Genomic DNA, 19,367 nt, shown 5'->3' on the forward strand with positions numbered 1-19,367 from the left:
AATTCCAGATTACCGTATTGTAGGGACTGTCAGCACAACCCTCAGCAGCCCCAAAAGCCACTGAACTACGGCCTGAAGCAGGTACAGCACCGAGTCCTTACACTGCTTTTGTGAGAAAGGGCTTTATTGAGCTCCGGGCTGTACAACTCAATCCTTCTTTGCAGCCGCTTTCCTCATGGCTGCCAGGACGTTGCTGAGTTCCTCCCGCTTTCGCTTGGCCCGAATGTGAGTGCCGACCTGTGGGAGCAGAGCAGCACAGTCAGCAGCAGCCCAGCAAAGCAGAGAGAAGCAGCTGGTTGGCTTCAGGCATTCAGCTGGGAAACAAACTTAGATTTGAGCTGAGCAACCTCAGCTGGTCAGTCAGGAACCGCCTCATGATGCTTCAGCGCTGCTTCTACTCCAGATTTCTGGGGGCAGGGCACAGAGGTCTGGGCTCCTGCAGCTCAGGACCAACATTTAAGTCCATCTCCCTCTCCCACCCTCCCCCAGGTCAGGCACTAACTGCCCTAGCAAAGAAAACGAGAGCAAAGCTTCCCCGGGAAAGCACAAAACTGGACGCTCAGCCAAAGAGCTCCTGAGCCTCGTTAGAGCTTCAGATCGACGCACCCGTTTCTTTATGAACTTGAGAGCACGTTTATCCTTGGAGACCTTCAGCAGCTCCATGGCGCGTCTCTCGTAGGGCGCGAAGCCGCAGACCTCCCTGATCATATCGCGCACAAACTTGGTGTGTTTGGTCAGGCGCTGTCGGCAGGGAAACAGAAACACTCATAAACGTGCACCGAGCTGTGCAGGGCCGACAACCAGCAGCACGGGGCGCCCAGCGCCGCGTCCCGCCTGGCCCTGAACACCGGCACCGCGGCCTCACGTCCAGCTGCCTCCACAGCCCCGTTCATTGGTGCCATCCCGCCGTAACCCGCAGCCCTCCCTGCCCCCCGCTGCAGCCCCGCGCCGCCCCGCCCCCCGTCAGCGCCCGCTCCGCACTCACCCCGCGGCGCCGGCAGTGCCTGGGCTTGGTCACGTTCTTCGTCACCTTGTAGCCCTTGTTGAGGCCGACGGCCATGGGGTACCGGATCGCCATGTCTGCGGGAGAGAGCGCTCAGCGCCGCGGCCCGGCCCGGCCCGCCCCCGCCGCGGGTCCCGCTCCGACCCCCCGGTTGCGGATGGCGGCCCCGCCGCTCACCGGCCGCGGATGGACGCGGATCCGCCACGCGCCGCCCCGAAACCAACCTGCGACTCCGCCGCTGCCGCCGCGCCGGAAGGAAAGAGAACGCGCGGCGTGATGGGACGGCGGAACTTCCGGCCCGGCCCCAGAGGGCGCTCTATCCGTCGGCGCGACCATAGAGACGGAGCGGGGCGCGGGGCGGCCGCGTGGTGGCGGAATTGTACCGGCGCTGCGCGGAGCCGCGTCCGCTGATGGCAGAACCGGCCGGTGCGCTGCTCTCGTTGGAGCTCCGGAGCAGCCCCTGGGAGCCTGCGGGCACTGCAGGGTATTGCTGGGAATCACGGAGCATCGCAGGAGGCGGCACCAAACGGGGAGAGGCCGCCCGCCATGGGAGCTGTCAGGAAGCTGCAGGCTGAGCCCGGGGCTGACGTGCAAAGATCCCAAAGAGATGCAGCAAATGGACAGAACACGAGAGTTGGGACGGGTCCAACACAACCAGCTGTTGCTATTTTGTCCCATTCCATGAGAGGAATCGGAGCTTCCCTGAAGGCTGCTGGGAGCCCACCCTGCTCTGTGCTGAAATACAAACTGCCCTCCTGTGCTGGAGCAGCTCCACAGCCTTTGGACACGCTGCATCTCGCAGTGCTCTGTGCGTGCTCAGCACGCAGGAACGTGCTGCATCAGCCCCGGCCCAGGCTGACCCCTGGCTGCCTCCCAGAAGGCCGCCACTGGGCTGGTCCCCGTCCCTCTGCAAAGCTCTGTCCTGCTGTGGGCCAGTTTGAGCACTCCTTGGTGGTGCTTTATTAGTGAATGTAAGTGAATTTATACAGAACACTGCCTTGCACATCATGGGGCGATTTTTGCGTTGGTTTTTGGTTCTTGCAGCTGAAGCAGTTTGAACAGACATTAAACAAAACTCTGTTTTTGGTAAATAAACCGAGATCCAGATCATATCCTCCAGAGGGGAGGAAGGGCAGGTGATCCTGCAGCAGCTCCCCCTGCTGCATGTAACACTGAGGAGGGGAGAAATCCGGCTGTACTTCTAGCTCTGTGCCTCTTGCGAGGGCTTCCTTCTGTCAGAGCAGCACAGGCGCGGTGCTCAAACTGCTGCCTCAGCTGACCCGCAGCAGCACCTGTTCCTGAGCCCACCTGCTCCAGGGAAGGCTGCAGAACAGCCCCTGTCTGTTCCTTGGAGCTCCTGCTGAGGGGTGGTTGCCGTCCACCTGGCCAGCACAACTGCTGCCTCTGTTGGAGCAAAGGAACCATCTGCAGCTGCCATTTCGGGTGGCTGCTTCTGCTGGAGGCAATGACTTAACCCTTCTAGGGCTGCACAGGAGCTTTTTGGGACTGGCTGATATACATTAAATCTGCTACTATGCAATTTTTGTGACCTGCAGGGCAGGAAACAGGCACCCATCGTGGAGGGAAAGATGGACACATGCAGGGAAGCAGCAGTAAGTGCTGGCTTGGAGGTGTGAGGACAAGGAGAAGGGAGTGGAGAGACGGAGAGGGGCTGTTCCACTTCAAAAGCAGCAGTGATTGTGCAACACAGCTTCCCACTTGTCCTCGGGTCAAGAGAAGCCAGAAAAGCAGGAAGAACAACGCAAGAGGAGGGTAAAATTAGGGGACTGCAAAGAGCAATGCCTTCCCAGAGGGAGTTCTTACAGAAGGTCCACCTGACAAGCTAAGGATTGCAGGGTGGTACTCAGGGCTGTACCTGCCTTAAGGAGAAGGGAGAAGAGTAATGGGGCTATTCGCCCACCAAGGACTTGTTGGTCTTTCCCTGTACGTACACCAATGGGAGAGTCCTGTAGAAAGCAAATAGAGCTGTTGATTTTGCATAAGAAAGCATTTGGACAAGAATGAACAGGAAGGTTGGTCATGAAGTGGTTGGTATGGGCAGGGTGTTGCTGCTGTCAGGGTACAGAAAACTGAATGAAGAAGCAAACTAATTCATGAGATTTGTGCACAAACAGAGCAAAGGCGAACAGGAGAGCAGTCACAGTGCTCAGACGGCCTGCACAAACGTAGGCTTCTCAGGCAGGATTTTCTCCTTCTGGAAGCCCTGCTTTCTGTTTGTGCAGCCATGATGCCCGGAGGCTCCCTGAGCACCTCTCCAGGTGCCCATCTGCTGCCCTGGAAGGAGTCCCAGCTCCTTCCTCTCCAGCTCTGCAGACCCCACCACTGGGAAACTGGGTGCGGTGGCCGCTGATGTATCATTCAAAATGTATTTGCTTAGTAGGAGGGGTATAGTAGGTAGAAAGGGGCAAACCAGACAGCACAGGGAGGTTGATGTGACTTATTGTCCATTACTAACAGCTTAGAGCAGGGAGAACTAAAAACAAACCACACCTTCCCCCCATCCACTGAGATTCCTTTTATATGCGAGATTTCTGCAGATGCTGTGGAACAAAGTCCTACAAAGCTATGAAATTCTGCTGTCTAGGAGCTGAGGCAGCCTGCAGCTCCCACTCATTCACTCCATTAAAGCTCATGTCATTTGTGGCCGCTCCAGATATCTGGTTCTTGCACCTACCCACCCACAGCTACCCACAGTCCGGGGGTGGTAGAGAAACAAGCAACGTGGTGATGCAGGCCTTCAAAATTCAGTACGCAGCAGGAGAACAGCGTAGGGAAAGTCTCACCTGCTTTGTACAGTCATGAGCAAAGCTCAAGGCAGCAAAGAGCTTCCTGCTGTAGAGCTATGGTTAATCTGAGCTGTCCCTCACATTAAGAACACAGTTCTGAGCACCTTGCTGTTCTCACCAGCCAAGGACTGGAAAAATGGAAATGGCAATACAGCTCGGTGCTGGCGGGCAGTGATCCAGCAGCGGCTGGTTGGTGGGTTTCCAAATAAGGCACCAAATGGCTGTTTTGGAAGAAAAAAAAAAGAGAAGACCATAACAAACAAACACGGGGTCTGTTCTCATCAGCACTTGAGAACAGTGCCAGGCTTTTATGTAACAGCAGCACGGGGTGTGAGCAGTGCGCGCTCCCCTCCCACAGCTCCAGTGGGGCTGCAATGATCCGAGTGATTCTCGGCGCCTGCAGCGCTGGGATTGCTTGTGATAAAGCCAGCTTTGTGAGCTCAGAGAAGCTGCGGCTGGGCGGCAGCCCCACACCCCCCTGCACTGCTCTGCACAGCTGCCAGCAGGGACCTGCTGTGTCCTGAGGAAACTGAACTGCGAGGAGCACGAGGAGCACCAGCCATTCTCAGCCTGCTGGCGAGTATTGATCAGCTGCAATGAAACTCGCTCTGCATGTGGAAGTCCGTACTCACGTCTGATTGTTGGCCTGACATTACAATAAAGGTTATACGGATAATCTTGACATTAGATTAACGTTGATATTCACCTACATCAATAGGTAAACCCATGAGGACTCTGACTCGGGGGCTCCAGAACTGCCTGCAGCCAGGCTAAACAGAAACCAGCATTTTATTCCCACCTGGCCATTTCATTTCAGCTGTATTTTCAGTGTTCTCTCAACAAGAAATCTGTCCTCTTACTGCTCTGGAAGAACCCCTGAGCTGTGGGGAGCCAGTGAAGGGAAAGCTCAGAACCTAATGCTCCTTTCCCCATTTGGTGCCTAGGATGTTCTGGGCTCTCAACCTGAAATTAGTGAAAATATCTGAGACAACTAAACACAGACAGGCGGTTCAGAGCGAGATAAGGAACATGAGGCAGAGGGGAAGTTTGATGACTACAGGAAAGACAGAAATAATCTCACTATTAAAGACGTCCAAGTAATACAGGGCAGAATGAGAACATGGAGGATGTGGCAGCAGCGGCTGAGAAAGGAAGGTAAAAATCAGCAACGGAGATGCTGTGTTCCCAGATTTGTGACAATATCAGCGTCATTATGAAATCCAAGATGGCATCAGAAAAGTTGTCACACCGATTGCAAAGTGGCCAACCACTGAAAAGATGCTTGGCACTGCAGGACGTGCGAGGTTTTCCTTTGCCTTGATTCCCTGCTGTAAGCAATCTCGTCATTGCTTTGGTGGGAAGAAACACCCCGGTGCAAGGCAGAACCTGCCGCTGCTGTCTGTGTTATCTGACTTCTCAAGAATTTATGCTTAACCTACCCAGACAGCCAGATATGGCGCAAGTATCTCCGAGCTGCAGCTCCACATCAGAGCCCAGAGCGCTTCCAAGCTCCTGCCTTGTTATCAGTGAGAGCTGTACGTGCACATCTTTCATCTGTGATACACTGCCCACAAAAGTCAGTGTGGGGGAGGCAGCAGCCTTGGCACCTTCCCATCCCACTCCCCAAACTGTCCTGTTCTCAGTGAGGAAAAGTGAACAAACACGTCCAGCAAACAAGGAGGTGAGGCCAACAGCAAGGATGAAAGCCTGCAAACGTTCTGCTCGCTGCTTAGAAAGGCACACTATAAATACTGTACAGAATGTGAGACCTCGAGTGTGAGGAAGCATAAGTACAAAGGAAACATTTGGCTGTGATGTGGTGTCAGCACTGCGACAAAAAGACAGTAAAATCTTGATATGTACAAAGTTTATAGGGTAAAAAAATCTGGCAGAATAATGGAAGAGTTTGACTGAAGCTCGGCCCAGGGCAGACCTGCAGCTGGGGTATGTTCTCAGCCCAAAGGAGGCGTTAGTTGTAAAAGGATTTGCTAACGGTGATGGATGTGCGGGGCATCATCTCAAACCACACGAGAAAAATGAGCCGACCCAAAAAGCGTTTCCGCTTTCGGCATTCCTGGAATACCTTTTTTCTTTCCCCCCAGCTTTATATAACCCAATTTAACGACTGGCCTCCCACAGATCGCTTCGCGTTGGGTGAGAACAGATTCCTTCCCAGCGCAGTTTGACACTCAGAGTGTCACTTTTCGGCCGCTGCAGCCGCAGCTCGGCACACAGCCGGGCCTGGCGCCCACCCAGCAGCAGTTGCTTCACAGTTCGCAGCTGGCGCCGAAATTCAAAAGACGCCCCGAGCTTCAAATCCGGAGCGGCGGATGGAAACAATGAGGAAGGAGGCGGCTCTGTGGATGCTGGGCCGGCCTTGCTGCGGCTCCCAGCCCTGAGCGGGGCCGGACCGCCCTGATGAGAGAGCGGGCAGGGCGCCCTGGGAGCTGTAGTCTGTCTGTTCTGCTTCCTCTTGTAGAAGCGTTTTATTGTGAACTGGCTGCCTCCCCCGGGAGAGCAAAAGCGCTGCGGACACTTTGCTCCTGAGCAGCCGGACCCGGGAGCATTGCAGCCTCCCGGGGCGTGGAGGGCAGTTTGTTTGCAGGGGGCCGTTTCTGAGGTGGGCTGCACCTGCTGCCACACGAGCCGATGAGAAGGAGCCCTGATCCCACAGCTCCGCGCCCTCACGCGAGGAGGGAAAATAACTCAATGAGCAGCCTCTGCTTTCAGAACCGGTTTTATTCCTAGTCAAGGTTATTACGTACGAGGTTTTTAAATAACCTTCCTCCCCGTGCTTTATTCTCAGCCTCGATGGTTTAACTGCGTTTAAAGGAACCCGGACCGCACGTAACGCCCGCGGGCAGCCCACAAAATGGCGGCGTCCCGGACTCCTCCTCCCGTTGCGCCCCGCGCGGCCATCTTGGCGCCCAGACTTCATTTCCCATGCGGCGCGGCGGCGGGGCAGGCGATGTCCGCCATCTTAGCGCTCCCTCCTCCCCCGGTGCGGCCGGATTGAATGAGCCTGCTGCCCGCGAGCTCAGCGCCATGTCAGGCACCCCGATCCGCGGCACCCCCGGCGGGACCCCGCTGTCGCCGACCCGCATCTCCCGCCTGCAGGAGAAGGAGGAACTGCGGCAGCTCAATGACCGCCTGGCCGTCTACATCGACCGCGTGCGGGCGCTGGAGCTGGAGAACGACCGGCTGCTGGTGAAGATCTCCGAGAAAGAGGAGGTCACCACCCGCGAGGTACGGCCTGCCGCCTCCATGGGGCTGCCGAGACGGTGGAGGCCGGAGGGGCCGCTCCATCGCAGGCAGCGGGGCTGGCGGCCCTGCGCTCGGCCTGTTCTCCTGCGGCGATGGGGCTCCGGGTGCGGGGGGGGCTGTATGTGTATGGGGCTGTATATGTATGGGGGTGTATGTGTATGGGGCTGTATGGGGCCGGGGCTGTGTGGAGAAGGGCTTCTGTCGGCGCGCTGAGCGCGGCTCGGGCTGTTCTCGTCACCGAACGGGAGCGAAAGGCGGGAAGGAGCGCGGGGGGGGCGGCGGGCCGGGCCTGGGCCGCGCCGGGTGGGGCCGGCGGGAAGGAGCGCGCTTCCCGCCGCGCTGCGGCTCTGGGCGTTGCGCTGCGGGCCGCCCCGCTGTCACTTCGAAACCCGAGGGGGGATTTTGGTCCCCACCGCGTGGTTCAGCGCTACGGGATTCAAAAAGGGCTGGGCGAAGTTCGCCGCGCGCTGCAGAAAATCTTTCTTAGTCCCCGCGAATGGTTTGAACCGAATCCGTTATGTGCGGCGCGGCCCCGTCTGGTGGGTAACCTGGTCCGTTCCGGCTCAGAGCCCCCCTCGTGTGATCGCAGGCTGGGAAGGGCTCTGAGATCACCGGCTGTCAGTCCGTCCCCATGTGCCGCATCTCCACCACCCAACAGCCCCTGCAGGAACGGTCACCCCGCCGCCCTGCGCTTCCACCCGCTCTCTGAGAGGAAATCGTTCCTCGGAGGCAGCTGCACGGCGAGGAGTCCCGCTGCCACAGTGAAGTTTGAGCGAAGCCGGCAGCGAACAGCGCTGAGAAGTGTGTGATGTGAGCGGTTTGCTCTGCCACTTTGTAGGCTGGTTTTTCCCTCTCCTGTAAGGATCTGGTGTGATGATGGCAGCGGGAGGAAAGTCTGAATTGGTGCAGTTTAGCTGAAGTAGACCAAATATGGCAATGCCTTGTTGGGGGGAAGGTAGCCTGCCTGCAATCAGTGCTCGCCACAGCATCTTGGAATGCATTTGTATCACTTTATGATGTCATGTAACGTGTGTTCTCAAAGTAACTCGATAGTTCTAATCATAAAGAACGCCTGCATCTCTTGTCCTGTATGAAGTCATTCTAGAAACAAACTAACCATGTCTGTCTGCAGGCAGTAGGAAGTTGGAGGTTGCTGGAGGCTGGAACATGAAAACAGGGAATAAATGCTTGTGATATATAAGGCAGAATATAATTAACAAGAGCACATCTAATTAGAGTAGGTATGGGACAGGCACAAGACATTTAGTCTTATGTGTAGAGTGAATGTAAACCAGCTTATTGTAGTTGTTCTGTGGAACAGCCTGGAAAATACTCTGCATTAAATGGGGAAGGTAAGCTGGGGGGTTTTCATACAAACATTTTGCTCACTATTCCCTTCCAGTTTTCCTTGCTTTATTTCTAAGTCTTGACTCTGAGATTCTGCTGTGGGTCCCTTCCAGCTCAGGATGTTCTGGGATTCTTTTGTGTTGTGTTAAAGCCAATGCTTGTGCAGTCCCTCCCCCGATCCCTGCGCTGTGTGCTAGAAGCCTGCCCGCTGTCTGTAGGACAGCTTACTTTTTCTATGCATGTGTAGAAGGGGACTTCGCAGTCTTACTGAGTTTCGCTTCAGGACTGTGGGCAGTGGGTTGGGGCTGTGTGGGCAGTGGAACCTCTCGTGGCTGTCAGGTTCTGGGTGCACTGAAATGGGGCAGTTCTGTCCCTCTGGCCTTGATGTGGCAAACTGGTTTTTCTGCCGATGCTTCACTTTCCCTGTTGAATTTGTGTTCCTACAATAATGGAACTTGGCATGAAGCATTAATTTAAGAAAACAGCAAAACAGTAGCTCCTTTGCAGAGGCACTATTAAGTGTGGTCCACTGCCATTCTGTCTGGGATGTGTCACTGTCTCTTTATATTAGCTCTGTGTGTTTGAAGTGGACTATGAATTTAGTGCTCATGATGCGGGTTCCCTGTGGCGGTTCTGGATTATCCTCCACCGTGTTTGAATTTGAGCTGTTTCACTTTTTCTATTTTTTTATTTTTATTCAGCTTAACATTCCTGGTAGCTTTGGCTTATTCTTGGGTTCGTGCTTTCTTTCTGCTGATGCTCTCATTACCTTTAATAACTGCCTTGGCCTTTTATGGATGAGGGAGCCTTTTTTCGCCCCCATTCTAAGGCTGTTTAATTTCAATACACATCTCCTGTAAAAACAATCTGTAGCAACTCCTGTTTGCCTCAAAGCACGGACAAGTGTGTGGTGTTGTAGCAGCCACTCTTGCATTGGGTTTCAGTGAGGCTGTGCTGTGGCGTTCGTTATATCTCTGTGAAGAAACTGGTTCTTAACCATATGGGCAGGTGACCAGGTTTCCTTGGAGGAATGTGGTGCTGTTTACAATTTTTGGATAAACTGCCTTTGATGTTGATACCGATGATTGCCTGGTTCTGAGCGGGCATTTCCATGGCCTTGATTCGTAGGACCACATCAGAAGAAGGAATGGCTGTATGCCTCCATAGATGTTCCTGGGGAGGCCGTGAGCCTTCATCAATCCATAACTGGGTGAACAAGAACACACTGAGCCACACCTGGCGGGAACACATTTGTTTTGCACATTGATGCATATTAAGATAATTAAAGCGTTATCACCTAATTTGTCCAACCTCACAGTCTAGCATGTTCCCTGCCTTTGCTTAGTGATGTTGTACAGCTTCTTTCTAGTGGTTGCTGTGGGAAGTCTCCTGCAGACCTGACCTGGCTTTGGGGTGGGGGGTACTTGGGTGGTTTGGTGAGCAGGTGGGATTGGCTGGACGGATACTGCAGAGCACCAGCTGACTGTAACTGCTGCTGGCAACTGTGGAGCTGTCTTTTAGGGCTGATGGTCACTTGGAAGAGGCGGGATCTGCCTGACTAGGCAGGGCAAAGGTATCTTTGCCAGCAGACCGGTCACCTTGGTAAGAACTTCAGAGTAGAAATGGTGGGGGATTGTGAGGTTTCACTAAGATCAGGTGAGAAGGTGGTGGATGGGGCAGACAGACAAAGGGCCAGGGGCTGTGTGAGCAGAGTAGACAGTAATCAACAAAGCAATTGTGGAATCATCAAGGAAGTGCCTACAGGACAGTCTGATGGGGAAAGCTATCCTGCTCTTCCCAAGTCATGGTGGTGCCTTTCTGAAGTGCCTGCAGCACAAATGCTTGCAAAGTGGAGAACAACCAGGAGGAATTGGCCACCATGGGTGCTACGACCTCAGTGGGATCATGGACTTGAAGTGGGACAGCTCAGATGATGAGTGCTGCGCTGGGCATCCAATCAAACTGCATCTGTGAGCAATGGAGGGCCTGTCTGGTTTCACTGTGAGGCTGCCACAAATGATCTTTGAAAAGTCACGACTGATGGCTGTAACAAAGCACGTGGCACACCTGTGGTTAGAAGGGGGGAGGTGGGAGATCCATGGGACTACATGCCAGTCTCCCTCCCCTCAGCCCCTAGAATATGATTTGTGTCATTATGAACTTCTTGTGTGTGTATGTGCATATATTGTTATGTAGTGAGCTTGCAGATTGAGTTTCTCAGTGCTCAGACTGTCGTATCAAAGTTCATTTGAGAAGTTTTCTGAAAATATACTCTTATCATGAACTTGATTTATTTTCTGACTGCCGTTTATCTGTCTTTCTGAAGACCAGATGGTTGAGTCTGTTGTTGGTACTGTTGGAATAGGCACTCATAGGAACAGCACAGTTGCCTTGTGTCTACAGTTGATGCTTTGTTATGAAATTTCTCTTCCTAAATCGTTATATTCTGCTTTTCGCTCTTCCCACACCATGGTTGCTCTGTTTCTGAATTTACATCAGTAATAGCTGTTCTGATATCCTTTGATAGAAGTAATACCACCAACCCTACCTTCAGTTTTAACTCTCTTGATACACCCTTCAAATGGTCCTGTGTTCTAAAAAGCATTCCTGGTGTTGAAGGCTTTGAGGTGCCTTGTTGCAGTCTGAATGGTTGGTTATCTTTCTTTCTGAGCTGGGACGGGGTGAGGTTCTGCAGATCCTTATCGTCTGCGGCAGAGAATCAGAGTAGAAGCATGTCTCTGAAGGTCTCTGTAGCTTGTCTCATTTCAGATTCTTCTTTTGCTTTATAGTACAGGAACAGCTGAATTGAATGAGGCTTCCATTTGTATTCCAGAAAATGTTTGTCCAGGTTTGTTTTTAAATGCCATTGCTGCTTAAAAGAATTGCCCAAAGCAATGATCTTGGGAATGGGGGTGAACAGTTCAAGGTCTGTGTGCAGGGTATGCTGCTCTGCTGCAGTTCTCTGTTCTCTTGGGAACAGATCTTCAGTTTTGTCTTTGGGACTGAGTCACAGTAGATCACAGCATGTATGCACATAGGTGCATATTAATAGAAAATGGACAATATTTAATGCACTTCCACAACAGAAGTCATGTCATTTGCTCTTTTCCAAAGAAAGCTGAGTGAAATCTGCAAAACTCAGTTTGCTGATGCTTAGGCTTTGGAATGTTTTCACATCTGAACACTTCTTTTCCCCTTTAGGTCAGTGGCATCAAGAACCTCTATGAGTCTGAACTGGCTGATGCTCGAAGAGTTCTGGATGAAACAGCCAAAGAGAGGGCGAGGTTACAGATCGAAATAGGAAAACTGAGGGCTGAACTTGAGGAGTTCAATAAAAGGTAAGGAAAATCTTACATGATGTATTATGGGCTGTTTTCTTTAAATGATAAATTGGTAATCTGCAGAGTGAACGGCGCTGCTGATGCCTCTTAAAATGCCTTAGTGGATGTCTTATGGAAGTGACACAGGCTTGTCAGAGGGGAATTCCTCTGTGTATGGGACTTCGGAGCAAGTGTTTATGCTGTTATTTTTCTGCTACATATACACAGCTTGTTCAGATAATGACAGCTGTTGTCACACAGTGTTCTCCATGAGTACAGATGAAAGTGGGCTAACTGGGCAATACATATACAGAACCTTGTTCTAAAACTCAATTTGTACCAGGTTTATAATTATTTTACTTAGCTGTAGTTGCAGATTACTGTGGAGCCACCTACTGTACGATGATTGTATAGTACCAAAACATCTGTAACTGTAACCAAGGTAATCTCCAGATGTGTGTGCACTGATGTGTAAGTGTAGGTAACTCTTGTTTGTTTCAGCTACAAAAAGAAGGATGCAGATTTGTCTGTTGCTCAAGGTCGCATTAAGGATCTTGAAGTACTCTTCCATAGAAGTGAGGCAGAGCTCAATACTGTTCTGAATGAGAAACGGAGTCTGGAGGCAGAGGTGGCTGATCTGCGTGCCCAACTTGCTAAGGTATTACAGCAAATGCTTCCTTGCTTTAGCACAACAAAGGTTACTGTTTGTGAAATGCGTTTGGATTTTTTGCTGTTAGTTTGTCTGAACATCGTTGCTTCAGTTCCCTTCTGCTTAATCTTTCCCTGCCTCTCTTGGATGTGGAAGTAAATTACAAGATTGCGTATAACAAGCAAAGTATTAAGGTGTGTTAGAAATATTGATAGTATAAAGATTTATGTGTTCCTGGTTAGTGTTCTCCTTTGTAACATGCTGCGTAATTTTACATTTATGATGAAGTATCCCGAAGAGCTGTGCTGTCAAAAAAGGGAAGAATGTGCAGTACATCCTTGAGAAGTTAATAGCCTTTGGATTAATTATCCAACTACATTGAAGTAGTTCTGTGTTTTATATAGGTGGGATAGAATCACAGCTTTTCTAAGTATTCATACACGCTTACACATGCTTTTTCCTTTATTTCTTTTTCTTTTCTTTTGTAATAGCTTGAGATGAGATTTACAGTTGTGTGTTATTGATCCAAAGATGTCACCTGAAGGTTGTGAAGGGCTTGTGGATGGAAAAAAGGGATCCAGTTAAAATTAAATCTTTATTTTTACAATTCTCTACCAGGCTGAAGATGGTCATGCAGTGGCTAAGAAGCAGTTGGAGAAGGAGACACTTATGCGTGTGGACCTGGAGAATCGGTGCCAGAGCTTGCAGGAGGATCTGGATTTCAGGAAGAATGTGTTTGAGGAGGTATTACCAACCTAGTCATCTCCCGTATTTGCCTTACCCTAAAGGCAGAAATGAATTCGTTCTCATACCACACATTCGGGCCTGGACAGGTCTCTGCAGGGCTTAACATGAATAAGTACATGAGTAAATCTCACTTCAGTCGTTTAGGTCCAGTGTTACAGGCACAGAGATCTCATCATTCACCAGAAAAGGAATTCAGTTCATAAATACTAAATAAATCACTACTGAAATAATACTCCTCTAAATTAAATTGCTTGTACTGTTTGCCTCACTGTAGGACTTTGTCTTTTTTTTTTTTTTTTTTTTTTTTTTTTTTTCTGTGTAGGAGATAAGAGAGACAAGAAAACGACATGAGCATCGTTTGGTTGAAGTGGACACTAGTCGCCAGCAGGAGTATGAGAACAAAATGGCTCAGGCCCTGGAGGATCTGCGGAATCAGCATGATGAGCAAGTCAAGCTGTACAAATTGGAGCTAGAGCAGACCTATCAGGCTAAGGTAACTGCTGTACTGCCCTTCTGGTGGACAAGATGTTCAGGCAGGGAGGTAGAACCATTTCTGTCAGTCCTGCTGTCTTTAAGGAGACAAGCAGTAATAACGTGAACAAGCTTTGTGATGATGTCCAAGTGTTTCCTCCTGAACAGGTGCATTTGCGGTGGGGTTATAGCCCAAGGTAACAGCTAGGAATAGCACTGACCAGGAGAACATGTGGAACTATTGCTCCCTGAGGACAGTGCCTGTGCAAATCCTGAGTTAGCAAATCCCTGTTAATTTAGCTGGCAGGACATGGCCTGTCTGATTGTTCTGACATCAAACAGGCAGATAGTGTGATAACATAAACCTAAGTTTTGTAAGGCTGCTAGTATAATCCTATTAGAGCTGGAATATGTGTTCTTGTTCCTTAGAGTATTTCCTTGATGTTCATAAGCTTACTAGATTTCCACTTAAACTTTCTTATCTTAAATAATGTTATATTCCATACTGTAAGTATAATTACGAGATGTCTAATTCAATGCAAGTGACTTGTGTAAAATTTGTCTTCCAGTTGGAGAATGCCATCCTGGCCTCTGACCAAAATGACAAAGCTGCTGGTGCAGCTCGAGAGGAGTTGAAGGAGGCTCGCATGAGAATAGAATCTCTCAGCTACCAACTTTCTGGCCTTCAGAAACAGGTAAGAGGCACTAAATTTGCTCTCATTTCTAATATAAAGCACTGTAATGTTTGAATGTATTCAAATTTTTGTCCTTTTGTTTTCTGAATTTTACGGAGATAAGTGGTTGTTGAAGGAGTGATAACATCAATTGATTAGGAAAGACCAACAGATGTCTTCTCCCTGGACTTCCATTAGGCCTTTGATGCAGTTCTGCACCACATCCTTATCTCTTGAGTTGTAGAGCTATGGATTTGAAGGTTGGACTGACAATTCGGTGGATAAAGGTGGTTTCACCCAGAGCATTGTGGTCAACCAAACCATGGCACGGAGTTGACCTGGATGGTCTTTAGGGTCCCTTCCAACCCAAGCCATTCTGTGATTCTGGTGGGATGGAGGTGATTTCTGTATTGCATCCACATGGATGCCAACTGGATTTTCTGTTGTCTATAGGCTAGTGCAGCAGAAGATCGCATTCGTGAGTTGGAGGAAACAATGGCTGGTGAACGGGATAAATTTAGGAAGATGCTTGATGCCAAGGAGAGGGAGATGACAGAAATGAGGGACCAGATGCAGCTGCAGCTCACAGAATATCAGGAACTGCTTGATGTGAAATTAGCACTAGACATGGAAATCAGTGCTTACCGAAAGCTCCTGGAAGGAGAGGAGGAGAGGTAAGCATGAGCTCCAAATGGTTTTCTTAGGACTAATGTTATTTGAATTTCTTATTTTTTGTACCATTTTAACAGAAACACAGATTTTGTTTCACTGAAATCACGTTATCTTCACACTGTGATGTGCTGCATGTAACCCTTAACATGCATGGAACATTTAAAAGTGTTCTCATCTGAATATCTGCCTTATCTTCTGGTTTTCATAATGGTGTCAAAGTGCAGTGGAATATATCATTCTGAAATTGACATCTTTTTGTTTGAGTGCTTACACATATGTCTTTTCCTGTTTTTAAGTCATCTGGCATAAGAATAGTGTGTTTAGTACAAGTACTGGAGCAGAGGATGAGGCGGTCTGTGCTGTTCTCTCCATCACTCCATTTCATGTCACGTAGTTATCTTAGATAGACCTGTTCCTTTATCTGCAGTCCCATTTGACAGAGTGAATCAAGTCTAGTTGCCGAGTGTTTTGTACTATTATTGCTTAGTGTGTTGGTCTGTGTATGAGCTAGAAAAATTTTAATTTTCTTCCATTTGATTAAAGTACTTGATTGTTTTCAGGTTGAAGCTCTCTCCGAGCCCCTCATCCCGTGTCACTGTCTCTCGGGCTACCTCCAGCAGCAGCAGTAGCAGTACTTCACTTGTCCGCTCTTCCCGAGGAAAGAGACGACGGATTGAAGCAGAGGAGCTCTCAGGCAGTGGAACGAGTGGAATTGGCACTGGAAGTATCAGTGGCAGCAGTAGCAGCAGTAGCTTCCAAATGTCCCAGCAAGCTTCAGCTACTGGAAGTATCAGCATTGAGGAGATAGACCTGGAGGGCAAATATGTTCAACTGAAGAACAACTCAGAGACGGTGAGTGTCAGCAGAGCTCCTGCATAAGGAGGAGGAGCTAAATTGAGATGTAGTACTGTCTGTTAAGCACAAGTAACTTGAGAGAGATAGCATCTTTCCAGGTGTGCCATCCTGCAAAAGTTAAATGGCACTTGAAAGGTGAATATTGTGTGGTGCTAGCTACAGGTGTGATGTTTGTTGCAGGATGAGATCACAGTCCTGAATGTCTAATCACATATACTGGTACTCTGCCTCACTTGCTCTAGCAGAACTTTTTTTGTGTGAAATGTCTCTTTTTAAGTTTTTGCTGAATGACTTTAACACAAGTGTTGGGTATGGAAAAGTATTCTCAATTGCAGATGTCTAACAACCACATAAATAAATGTAATAAAGAGACCTAGCAAGAGGTTTGATGCCTGTTTCCTCATACTAACTAAATAATGTTACAACTCTCCTCATTAGGATCAGTCTTTGGGTAACTGGAGACTGAAAAGACAAATTGGAGATGGAGAAGAAATTGCTTACAAATTTACTCCGAAGTATGTCCTCAGGGCTGGGCAGACTGTAACAGTAAGTCATATTTCATGTGTCAGCAATGTACTTATGTTGATGTTGTGGCAGCTGTAGATCTGACATTTGGTGTGGCCTGATCAGGTGTGTAACTTTTAGACTTGTGGATCTTGTTTTAGAGGAATAGGATGGGAGAACTTACGTCTGCAGTGTTAGATTTCTTTCCTCTTGCTATGGCTAGTGATGATTTTTGTTGTAGACTGAGAGTAATGTCTTCCCATGAGCACTGATGTAAATAAATGTAGAGTAAATCTACCACCGGGATTTGGAAACAAAACTGATAAGGAGAGAGAAGTGGGAGCGTTAGAAAGTTTGGGATATTTAAAAATGAAACCTGCACAAATAGCTGATTACTGAATGTTTTTCTCACTAGATCTGGGGTGCAGATGCAGGTGTGTCTCACAGCCCCCCTTCTGTTCTCGTGTGGAAGAATCAAGGCAGCTGGGGCACTGGAGGAAATATCCGCACATACCTCGTGAACTCTGATGGAGAGGTAGGAAGAGTTGTCTTTTCAGTGCTGGAAGTACAGCAGGCGTTTCCATTTGGTTTCTATGTGTTTTGCACTGTCCTACATCTGCCCACAGATGATTTTTTCCCTTTTTTTTTTTTTTTTTTTTTTTTTTTTTTTTTGTTTGTTTTTTTGTTTTTTTAAACTATCACCCCTTAATCTAGGGGGAATCAGGCTTTGGATGTTACTCATAAATGTGCCACTATTGCAGTGGTCCAGTAGAAATAGGAAGGTGAACCAGCCACAGTTGCATCAGTTTTCAGTTTTCATGCCACCTTTCTTGCTGGCAATTCTGTGAAAGCACTTTGTGCAGGAACAGCAGCACAGGACAAGGTAGGAGAGTCATTTTACCAACAGAAAGCAGTTGGGCAAATTGATTTATACCCTTCAAACATTAATGGGATTGCTATATTGATGATACAGCAAAAACTCAGCGATGCAGATAGACCATCAATCATCTTCTCTTTCCTTTTGTATAGGAGGTTGCAGTGAGGACTGTTACTAAATCAGTCGTTGTGCGGGAGAACGAAGAGGAAGAGGATGAAGCAGACTTTGGCGAGGAGGACCTTTTCAACCAACAGGTGATAAGATGTAGAACACATTTTTAATTTGTTTTTGGCTGGTTTGAGTCATCAGCCAGGAGATAATGGGTTTCCCTTTAGTTTTTGCTAGTTCTGAGTTTCTTGGTCCATTTTCCAATGGGTGCTTGCAGAAGGTGATGCCAGAACAGCTTGCAGCCGTGCATCAATGAGCAGATGAGTTTTAGCAGTCCGTAATAGCTGGACTGCTATTCCCCACTCCAGCATTGCTTTCTCTGAAAAAGGTATTTTCACAGAAGACCACAGCAGCCAAAGTAGCAGCATCTTAATCCTATGCACAGAATGACATGTAATGTGCTTCATCTGTAGCTGCAGTGCTCCCTGAATACAGCTGATCTAGGAAGGAGCTGCTGTTAACAACAGGGATAACCAGAGTCTAGTGTTACGGTACCAAGAGCTGGTAAGAAAGTAGCTAATGCTCTTCTTTCTGATTTTAGGGTGATCCCAGAACAACTTCTCGAGGATGCTCAGTGATGTGAAGAATGGAGAAAAAAAAAAAGAAGAAACTTATTACTTGCTATTTTTTTCCATTTATTTCCTTTTATTTTTGCTATTTTTTTTTTTCCTCCAGAGCCACTGAAAACTATTTTTATACGTATCATCTGATTTCTTTGATGGTTGCTCCTTGGTACATTTTTATATAAAAAAAAAATCTAAAAAAAAAAAAACAACCTTTACTGAACAAAACTGCCAGAATTTTTAATAGATTTCTTAATTTCTCTTTGTTGAAATACTGTATTGGAATAATTTTTTTCCCTATACAGAGTTTAAAGTCTTATGCACAAACCTACAGCATAAATTTTTAGCTACAGTGGGATGAGACTCCTTGAGTGTATGGTAAACCTGCACTTTGTGCGCATATAAGCAGGATAACTTTAAAAAAACACAGCTAAGTTTAAGAAGGGATGTTCACCTGCAGGGCCTTGGGAGAGATTGGTGGTCACGTTTCTCTATCCTTTAAGAAATGACAGGATCTTGTGGGTGCCCAGCTCAGATAAACTACGCCCCAGATTCGTTAGAAGTGCTTCTCCACCAATGGAAGTAATAAAGGGTAGCTGCCTTTTAGCCGGCTCTTGGCTCAGGACTGTGGATCTGTCCTACTCCAGGACTGACAGCCTGATACGATCATCTGGATCCTGTCAGTGCTGTGGCTCCGTGTCGTTTCAGAAGATGGAGAGCGATGGCTTCTGCTGTCTGAGAACGTACGGGAGTGTCAAAAACAGACTTCTAATCATTGTGTTATCCACGGATTTTGACATTGTTACAAATGAGATCTCGTTAAATTGTGAATGCAAGTTGTGATGTATTTATGATGTTAAGCATCATGATTTAATGATTCTGACATATTCAGCGTTGATCAGAATGACTAAGATTTTAATGTAGAAAATATTTTTACTTCTGGCATTGATGAATATTTGGAGTTTTAAGGGTTATCCTGTGTAAATGTTGATTTGTGTTTTGTTTCATCAGACCTAGATGCAGCTTGTCCATACTTGTCTTGGGTTCAGAGGGGCATTGTCAGACACGTTAAGCAGCATCTGCAGAGTAGAACAGAAATAGCTGAGTGACATCTTTGAGAGTTACAAGGAACTGCTGTTGATGTGGACTGAAGCATTACTTTGCAGTATTCAGATCCTCAGAGTAACAGAGTCATCCTTGTTTTTACAAGGAATGCTTTGTATCAGTAGATGTTTATTTCAGGATGGTGACTGGTTTCTGACAGTGTCCCTTTGGCTTAGGGTTTCTTCTGCTGCACTTCTGTGGAGGTAGCTGTGACTCTCCCAAGGTCAGCATTCAGATAGCAGCACATCTTCAAGCACTAGGAGGAATACTTGACTGCTCCAAGGAATGCATTGGCTACTGTCGAGCAAACAGTTCTTCCAGTACCTTTTAGTTTGGATGCTA

At 48.4% G+C, this 19,367-nt stretch overlaps 2 protein-coding genes across 3 annotated transcripts; one reads left to right on the forward strand and one right to left on the reverse strand.

The window, feature by feature from the left end:
* Window positions 1–106: 106 nt before the first annotated feature.
* On the reverse strand, window positions 107–1,380 carry RPL36 (ribosomal protein L36). 2 transcript variants are annotated; one of them, XM_072357331.1, is made up of 4 exons: window positions 1,228–1,380; window positions 986–1,080; window positions 607–741; window positions 107–237 (listed from the first exon to the last, which is right to left on the reverse strand). In XM_072357331.1, the coding sequence occupies exons 1-4, from the start codon at window positions 1,337–1,339 to the stop codon at window positions 148–150; spliced, it is 432 nt and encodes a 143-aa protein (XP_072213432.1). In that variant the 5' UTR covers window positions 1,340–1,380; the 3' UTR covers window positions 107–147. The 2 variants fall into 2 exon arrangements, with proteins under 2 accessions (XP_072213432.1, XP_072213433.1); XM_072357332.1 differs by having other exon boundaries at window positions 1,181–1,289.
* Window positions 1,381–6,742: 5,362 nt separating this feature from the next.
* On the forward strand, window positions 6,743–18,104 carry LMNB2 (lamin B2). The gene is made up of 12 exons (XM_072357494.1): window positions 6,743–7,056; window positions 11,623–11,759; window positions 12,243–12,399; window positions 13,009–13,134; window positions 13,460–13,630; window positions 14,178–14,303; window positions 14,736–14,956; window positions 15,515–15,806; window positions 16,248–16,355; window positions 16,729–16,848; window positions 17,343–17,444; window positions 17,900–18,104. The coding sequence occupies exons 1-12, from the start codon at window positions 6,754–6,756 to the stop codon at window positions 17,939–17,941; spliced, it is 1,905 nt and encodes a 634-aa protein (XP_072213595.1). The 5' UTR covers window positions 6,743–6,753; the 3' UTR covers window positions 17,942–18,104.
* The last annotated feature ends 1,263 nt before the right edge of the window (window positions 18,105–19,367 follow it).

The sequence above is a fragment of the Excalfactoria chinensis genome, chromosome 26, assembly GCF_039878825.1.
Source record: "Excalfactoria chinensis isolate bCotChi1 chromosome 26, bCotChi1.hap2, whole genome shotgun sequence".
Classification (NCBI taxonomy): Eukaryota; Metazoa; Chordata; class Aves; order Galliformes; family Phasianidae; genus Excalfactoria; species Excalfactoria chinensis.